The following is a 9,169-nucleotide window of genomic DNA, read 5'->3' as shown; positions in this document are numbered from 1 at the left end:
GTCACGAGGGGCCCACAAGGTAGGGGGGCCTGCCCGACCCCCCTGAGTGTGCCCTCCACCCTTGTCACCGCCTCATGGCTCTTATGACTTGAACTCCAAGTCTCCTGGGTGTCTTCTGGTCCAAGAAAAATCATCGTGAAGTTTTATTCCGTTTGGACTCCGTTCAGTATTCCTTTTCAAACAGAAACTGGCACTGTGCTCTAGGTTAATAGGTTAGTCCCAAAATAATATAAAATGGCATATTAATGCATATAACACATCCAAAACAGATAATATAATAGCATGGAACAATAAAAAATTATAGATACGTTGGAGATATATCATTTCCCAATAGTAATTTGTTTATCCATATGCTATTTTCTCGAGAGAAGCCTCTAGTGAAAACTATGGCCCCCGGGTCTATCTTTTATCATATATTAAAACTAAAAATACCTTGCTACAATTTTCTTTTATTTATTTTATTTTGCATTTTTTTTCATATCTATATATCAGAAACTATACAATTTAATCTTGCTCATAACTGTTGAGGGATTGACAACCCCTCTACACGTTGGGTTGCAAGTATTTGTTATTTGTGTGCAGGTGTTGTTTACATAGTGTTGCTTGGTTCTCCTATTGGATTGATAACATTGGTTTCATAACTGAGGAGAATACCTATCTCTATTGTACTACATCATCCTCTCCTCTTTGAGGAAATCCCAACACAACTCATGAGTAGCAGGAAGAATTTCTGGTGTCGTTGGGGGGGGGGGAGATATCATCACATCTATCAAGTACCTACACATAAACTTGTGTTTCCTTGCATTTACATTATTTGCCATTTGCCTCTAGTTTTCATCTCCCCCACTTCTAATTTTTTTATAAAAAATAAAAAAATATTTTCTGTTTGCCTTTTTCTTATTTACTTGCATTTATTGCCTTCATGTCAACACCCAAAAAAGAAAAATAAATAGGAAAATTAAAGACATATGGATCCTCATCCACTTGCTAATATTTTCAAAAGATCTAATTATGTTGAAACAATTGCTAGTGAGTTGAGTGCACTTGATTATCTCTATGAAGTTTTGCTTGAAAATCATGAATCTGAAAATTGTGATGAAGTGTTGAAAGAAGAAATTTATAAAGTGATTCATGATAGTCCCTTGAATAAAAAGCATGAACACAATGATGTTATTATAAATTCTATTAATGTCAATTGTGCTAATAATATGCAACACTACAAGCTTGGGGATGGCAAGTTTGTCATGTCTAGTACTCATTGTAATGATCATGGTTGGGGTGATGCTTCTTATGATCTCGAAAATTTATTTAAGCCTCATGATGATTATGCTATTGATAATAATGTTTGCAATAGTATTGAAAGTGGGTTTGGAAGAGTGTCAACTTTAGGTAGTAATGATCCCACTATTTTAAAGAATTATCAATCTCATGTTTTTTTTGATAAAAGTGGGGTTGGAGAGGTTATGACTTTACATTATGATAATCCCATAATCTTGGAAGATTATAAGACTTTTATGCACAGATCATGAAGAGAAAATTTTATATGATAGCTCTGTTGTTGAATTTTATTATGATCCTACATGTAATTATTATGAGAGAGGAAAATATGGCTGTAGGAATTTTCTTGTTACTAAATTACCTCTCTTCATATTTAGATTGCTATTGTTTCTATCTTCTTCCATGCAAATGTTAGATATTTCTTGTCTTGATAATTTATTTGCTTATAAAATGCCTATTCATAGGAACCTTGTTAGAATTAAACTTGTTTTTCACATGCTACATGATGCTCTCTTCATGTTTCAATTACTATCTTTCATGTGAGCATCATTGAAATCTCAAGCCTATCTTAATGGCTATAAAGATAGCGCTTGTTGCGATGCAACCAAATAGTTATCCTTTAAATTTTTGTTTCTTTTTTGTTTTTTAATAAACACACACTTATGCTAATGTTATCATTTTTTCATGTTTTAATTAGTGTTTGTGCCAAGTAAAGCCTTTAGGATGGTTTGGGTGATAGTTGACTTCATTCTGTTAAAAAACAGAAACTTTTGCGCCCAGTTCTGGAATTTTGTAAATTAACAGAAATGTGATTCTGTACTTAATTTTTTTTATAAATAATTGATATACAAATTGCCCACGTTGTCCTATTTTTTCAGAATTTTTAGAGTTACATAAGTATGGTTAATGTTTAGATTGCTACAGACTTTCTATTTTTGACAGATTCTGTTTTTGTTGCATTGTATGCTTATTTTGATGAATCTATGGATTGTATCAGGGGAGGGGGTTATAAGCCATGGTAAAGTTAGAATATAGTGGTTATAATACAATAACAAAATATGAATGGGTTTGAAACAATACTTAAAGTGGTGATTTGCTTTATTATACTAACGGACCTCACGGAGGTTTTGTTAAGTTTTGTGTGATTGAAGTTTTCAAATTTTGGGTGAGATCATGATGGATGAAGGAATAAGGAGCGGCAAGAGCCTAAGCTTGGGGATGCCCGTGGCACCTCAAGGTAATATTCAAAGACTCCCAAGCAACTAAGCTTGGGGATGCCCCAGAAAACAACCCATCTTTCTTCCAACGACCATCGGTAATTTTACTTGGAGCTATATTTTTATTCGTCACATATCATGAGCTTTGCTTGGAGCGTCTTGTATTATACGAGTCTTTGCTTATTTTTCTTTTTAGTTTGTCACAATCGTCCTTGCTGGACACACCTATTTGAGAAAGCCATATGTTATCATGATTTGTTAGAATTGCTCTATGTGCTTCACTTAATTTTTTGGAGCTAGGAAATTGCTCCGGTGCTTCACTTAAATCCTTTTTGAGCACGGTGGTGATTTTATTTTGAAGAAATGCGCCCTCATGCTTCACTTATATTATTTTAAGAGTTAGTAAATTTTAAAGAAATTTACTCTCATGCTTCACTTATATTATTTTGAGAGTTGATATGATAAATTTTGAAGAAATATTTATGCTCTCGTGCTTCACTTAAATCTTTTTGAGAGTTCATAATAGTAATGGCAATTTGCACGAGATATGAATCTGGTACCAAAGTGATGAATTGTAATTCAGGGTAGAAGAGATCCAGTCATGCTCATATTCAACATTAACTAGACTCAATGCATGTTAAACTAAGAATAGCACTCTCCAAACTGGTGCTTTGAATGAGAAAGTGCTGACAAAACGGTGAAAGTAAATAGAAATGCTCTTCACAGAGGGAAGCAGAATTTTACAGAGGTGCCAGAGCTCAAAGTTTTAAAAAAGAGACGAATACATTTTGAGCGTGTGCTTTTCCTGTCAACATCACGACAAAGGATTTCAATATCTTCCATGCTAAACACATTATTGGTGGTTCCCATGCGGAAATGAAAAGTTCACTCCACCTCAACCATACAAACAGAAGCCATGGCTAGCCAAATTCACGGGTGCCCTCCAAACAATCAACTTTCCAAGGGGGTTGTTTTATTATATTTTTATTTATTTTCGATTACAGGACTGGGAATCCCAATTAACAGTCTCTCTCGTATAATGTCAAGTGAATAAACACCCATCATGAGAATAACCCGCTTAGCATGGAAGATATTGACTGCCATGTCGCTTCATGAGCGGTACGGGCACACAAAATAGATGTATATTTAAATGATTAGAGATGACACGTGCAAATTTACTTGGAACGACGGGGTAGTGCTGTATATAAGTAGGTATGGTGGACTCATTGACATAACTTTGAAGTTCAGGATTTGGGATGCACAAGCAATATTTCTGCTTAGTACATACGAAGGCTAGCAAATAGATTGAGAATTGACCAACTAGAGAGCGACAACGGTTATAATCATGCATTGCGAATATTTAACATTGATCATGAGCATGAGTAGGATATAAACACCCTGAATGGATATCCCGGTTTTTATGAAATAAACCAGTTTAAACTCAGGTGTGATGACCATAAAAATAACACTCATCAGAGTTCCATTCTTTGAGGGAGGTATGTCTCCGTTGGAGGGTGTGGCGGCACACTGCTCATCAAACGACACAAATGGCTCACCCTATTCTCCTCACGCCCTCGCACGATACAAAAGTGCCACGATTCCACTATGCGGTGCCCTTGAAGGCGCCAATCGATACCTTCACAAACAAGGTTGGGACGAGCTCCACAACTTAACTGGAGTCCACAACTCAACGTGCATTAACTTTTTCAAATTTGATGAACTTTTTTTTTCCAAATCGTGGTTTTCTTCAAATTTGACGATTGTTTTTTAAATTTTGATGATTGTTTTTTTCAAATTTGTGATTTAGAAGTCAACGACTGACGGGTCAACTGGTCAATCTTCGACCGTTCAACCGTCGAGAGACGAACCAAAGCGCCCAGGCGACGGACTGCATCGCGAGTGGTGAAATGGGCCGGCCCATTTCTTCAGCTAGTGGGTGGGCGACAGAACTCCTAGCAGGCGCATAAGTTCGCGGACTCGGAGCTCCCCGTCATCTTCCCCTCCGACTTCGCCATGGACAGCACCGCCCCGAACTCTTCTTCCGCCGCCGCCGTCGCCGCCGCGGCCGCGGCCGCTTCCGCTTCCGGTAACGGCGTACAAGGGGGAACGGGTGGGGACCGTCCCGAGGACCCGTCGAAGCAGAACCTGGCGCAGGTCACGGGCTCGATCCAGAAGACCCTGGGCCTGCTCCACCAGCTCAACCTCAACGTCTCCTCCTTCAGCTCCGCGTCCCAGCTCCCCCTCCTCCAGCGCCTGTAAGCTCCCTTGCCTCCCCGCAGCCCCCGCAGCAAACCTCCCCCGCGCCCCCCATTTCGTCCCGCGTGCGCTGATCCCTTAGGGTTTGCTGTGTTGTACGGTGCAGGAACGCGCTCGTGGCGGAGCTCGACACGATGCAGAAGCTCGCCGACGGGTGCAACATCCAGGTGCCCATGGAGGTCGTCAAGTGAGATCGTTTAGTCTCGTCTCTTGCTCTGTCGCTCCTTGCTGTTGACCCTCTCGCCTGAACTTTGTATTCCTGATTGTTGCTTGTGTTGTTAGTTTGATTGATGACGGGAAGAACCCCGATGAGTTCACCAGGGACGTGCTCAACAGCTGCATCGCCAAGAACCAGATCACCAAGGGCAAGACCGATGCTTTCAAGGTACCTATGGCTTACATCGTTGTTGGAAGTGTGGAAAAGTTCGCCTATGAACTAATTGAGCCGATAGATATGCTCTATAGAGTTTGTAGCATTTTAGGACACAATGGATGAAGATTAGCGACACTGACAAAGCTTGCTGATCTATTTTGAGTGGAACTTTTTGATGAAAATAATAACTGGTATTACTGCCAGGGAAGTCTGCTTTTCATATAAGTCGACATTGGTGTAGTTTGAAGGGGATACATTGTGTTGGCCATGTGAAAAGGAACCAGCATAGCCATCTCATTCCATATAGTGGCATCCAAACTACACAATCACGGGAATTCATCTTTGTTTTCATGAATTAGATTCCTTTATGCAATTCAGTTGCACTATACCAACTTATTCTCGGGAAGAGCACGGTCACCCCCTTCCTATCCACCTTAAATTGGTAATGGTGTACAAACTACTGTCAATCAGTTAAGGATACTTTTCATTTTCGAAGCTTTTCTGGTGTTCCATGTTACCCCCATTGACTGCCAGTAATCTGCCTGCCCTAACTGATTGTAGAACTGTGGGACCAGTGTTTGTTGTGTTGTGGATGCCGATTCCTGTTTCTGTATTATCAAGCTTTATAAGAACGGTAGATGCAATTTTATATCCAATACATGTATAGCATTTATGGAATGGATGTATACCTCTAACACTAAGGCCCACCATTCTGTAGTGTTCGTTCGTTATGATTTATTGGTGCACGGATAGCCGTGAATTCAGTTTGTGATAAAACCATCTTGGCCGAGACAAGGAGAGGCTACTTTTCATTTCACCTCCTCGTATCCTCATAGCTACGTTTGTACTTCTGACTATAATTCAAGCTGTGCATTCATTTCACCAAGTTTGCCCTGCCATTTTTCTTCTGTGATGTTTTGCTTTCAACTCTATGTGTCAAGTTCGTATGACTTTGTACACTGATATATGTCCTGAACTCTTGATCAAAATTGACGCAAGAAGCTCGTTTAATTGTGTCCTCTACTATTATGATACTTTTTTGTCTGTGTTATATACGAACTTCAAGAGGAGCTGGTTCTCGATTACAATGATGAAATGATATTGTCAATATGTTTTTCTCAGAGCCTGAGGAAGCATCTTCTTGAGGAGCTGGAAGAAGCTTTTCCAGATGACGTTGAAGCGTACAGACAGATACGTGCTACCTCTGCTGCTGTAAGTGAAAATACGCTTGCATTCTTAGGATTGGCTGTTCCTTCACATGTGTATCTTTACTGAAAATTTTGTTTAACACTCATCTTCCAGTGGACCAATAACAGTGTAGTATAAAGTACTACTTTAGCAATCATATGCAGCTTCATGTTTTAGTTATCGCAATGCTGAATGCATCTTTCACCCCCTTCTGGAAGTTGTGAGAGCAAGACCTGTATATATCTATGTTCTATTGGAACCTGCTATTTAAGCCGATCTTGGCGTTAGGACTTAATTAAGGTGAGGTCAGAATTTACTTTTGTGTTGGCGATGCTCTTTGTAGATCTACACAACTACGGTTTCGTCCTAATTTTTAGTTTTAAGATTGGACTATTAAATGAGCGTAAAATAATTCTTTAATCATTCATTTATTTTTATCCAGGAGTCAAAGAGGTTGGCTCAGTCCCAAAGTGCTTTGCCTAATGGAGATGCCAAAGTGAAACCTGAGCATTGACAGAATAACCCAAGTGCAAAGAGCAAGATCTTGCTTTATATTTCCTATAGTTTTTCTTAGGAAGGCTTTGTGAACCAACAACTGATATAACCTTGTATGTGCTGCTCCCTCATATGAGTGATCAATATTTATGTATATTATGTCATAATATCATGTGTTCAGCTTACCCATTTATTGAAGTGAATTACCCCATGATGCATCATCAATTTATCATACCTGTGCCCATGAAACTAGTCACTCAGCTAGATTTGTCGTGTTTTTGTTTGTCTATGTAGTACCACCATCAAGAATTTTCGAAGTGCCTGACTCTGTTTGTAAAGCGTCCCTAAAGCGTCGCTTAAGTGACGCTTAAGCGTTAGAGCGCCCTCGAGGCTCAAAGCGTCCAACTCGCTTTAGACATGTGTCTAAGGCGTCCGCCTTAGACACTAAAGCGTCTGAAGCGCAGGCGTCCTGATTGGCGCTTTAAGGCAGAGAGGACGCCTTAGACTTGCCAGGCAGGGTACAGAGATTCCTGGCAGGGAAACAGGGCTGGGCTCACATGTGAAACAGTTACAGGAGGGGAAAGAAAGAGAGAGAACCAAAACCAGAGCGTGCAAATATCCAGGCTTTCAGCTCTTTCCTCTCTCCTCTGGCAGCAGCTTCCTCAGATCTGCACCAGCCTTTTCTGCTCTGTTGTGTGTTATGCTATGCACAACTCCTCTGCTGTTAGGTGCTACTGCCTCTCTTATAGCAATTCGCTAGTTGCTTACTGCTTAGTGGATGGATCAGAATATATGGGCTCACTGGTGGATTAGAATCAACATATATATGTCTCACTAAATGGTGCTCTATTATACTGCCCATCAGGTTCAGAGTCTGTGTAAAGCGTCGCCTCGCTTTACGCTTTATCGCTTAAGCAGTGAGGCGCCCCCCTAGCGCCTCGCTTCGCTTTACCGCTTTATAAACATAGGTGCCTGATGAAGTTCACTCATCTGATAAAACTGGACGTGTCTGTAAGTATTCTCAGTAACTCAAGAGCCAGAAATGGGATTCTTCATTTAGTGAGTCTTCTAGAGGTGGTGCCCCTCTTCTGCAAACTCGAGCTAAATGTAACTGCCCCTCTTCCTCAGATGCATGTCTCATGTTTATCTTCTTGGGACAAACAATGTCTGCTTAGTGCTCGTTGCATTTGGTTCGCCGTAGTTTGCACTGCACTGTAACTGCTTATACTAGATTGGACTACATGGAACTGTAATTTGGAATGTTAAATTTAATTTTAATAGAAGGATAACTTAGTTTCACTCTCCAATGATGCTTGTGTTGTTATCTAGAGTATCTTTTGGCAGCCCTTAAATTTTCAGATGCTTTGACATGTGTCGATAGGGTTTTCTAATGATCCTAAAGCTTGCTGGCATTTTTGGCTGCCCACCGTCATCTTGAGCAGTTCCAGGTTTAAGGGTTTATCGTTCTACAAGAAGTCAGCTTGAGGTGGTATTGTGCATCCTTGACAACTCGGTGGCTCTGAGGCGGATGTTCATAGGACCAAGGGTGACGACACTTGATTGTGTCTTTGGACACTGGGCAAAGACACTGGGCGGAGTTTGTATCTTGATATAAGAAGAGGCAGGGAATGAGCCTTGGACGTTTTTTTCGCCCCAGGACTACCCCGGTGTGCAGATTGAGATCTTCTGAGGGACCTTGGGGGTTTGTTTAGTTTAAGGTGATGTATGCCTGAAGGGCTACTATGGAGGTGGCGCCTGTCAATAGGCAAGTGCGAGTTCCGGTATACAACATTTGTTGCTTCTTTGTTTAAGAAAAAAACATCATATTTATTTACTTATTATATGTTGACAAAGAAACTAATAAGAAAATAGGCAAGGTAGCATTTGTTGTATCGAGCAAAATTTTCAGTCCTGATTCCTACATTATAAAATGAAGCAACATCGGAGCAAAATGAAGCAACAACGTCAGAGCTTACTTCAGGTCTCCTTTAGAGTACATGACCCCTTGACTTGCTCGCAAAGTCGGCTCACCCAGACAGTGAATGGATGTACAATCATGTGTGATACGTTTTCTTACAGTCTTCCCTGAAATTTGAAGCTTTTTAGCTCCACGAGGACACCTTCATGCACATGATTTTTTCCTGACGCCTAACGGTCCTATGTGTTTCTCGTTCATTTTTGTTTTCGCCATCTACCTACGCACCTCGTGCCAATCTAGAGAATTGTACATGGCGTCAAAAGTTTGAGGAGTGTTGTCCGTGCGTGAATGAACGATGGCGCTTGTGCTGTCATCTGTATATATGCAGGAGGAGGCAACCCAACCAGCATCAGCCGAGGGTTGGCGTGCCATTCATCATAGGTA

The 9,169-nt window shown here is 40.6% G+C and overlaps 1 protein-coding gene across 2 annotated transcripts; it reads left to right on the top strand.

The window, feature by feature from the left end:
• The first annotated feature begins 4,435 nt into the window (after positions 1-4,435).
• On the top strand, positions 4,436-8,641 carry LOC123071838 (mediator of RNA polymerase II transcription subunit 10b). Of its 2 annotated transcripts, XR_006434542.1 has the most exons (8): positions 4,436-4,750; positions 4,858-4,938; positions 5,034-5,136; positions 6,247-6,336; positions 6,755-6,920; positions 7,102-7,124; positions 7,776-7,914; positions 8,250-8,641. XR_006434542.1 is itself a non-coding variant. In XM_044495420.1 (5 exons), exons 1-5 carry the CDS (start codon positions 4,509-4,511, stop codon positions 6,824-6,826), a joined length of 588 nt encoding a protein of 195 aa, XP_044351355.1. In that variant the 5' UTR covers positions 4,437-4,508; the 3' UTR covers positions 6,827-7,034. The 2 variants fall into 2 exon arrangements, 1 of the variants encoding a protein (XP_044351355.1); XM_044495420.1 differs by lacking the exons at positions 7,102-7,124; positions 7,776-7,914; positions 8,250-8,641 and having other exon boundaries at positions 4,437-4,750; positions 6,755-7,034.
• Positions 8,642-9,169: the final 528 nt, after the last annotated feature.

Source organism: Triticum aestivum, chromosome 3B (genome assembly GCF_018294505.1).
Source record: "Triticum aestivum cultivar Chinese Spring chromosome 3B, IWGSC CS RefSeq v2.1, whole genome shotgun sequence".
In the NCBI taxonomy this organism is placed as follows: Eukaryota; Viridiplantae; Streptophyta; class Magnoliopsida; order Poales; family Poaceae; genus Triticum; species Triticum aestivum.
The sequence above is the reverse complement of the archived record's forward strand: the minus strand, read 5'-3'. Positions and strand labels throughout refer to the sequence as shown.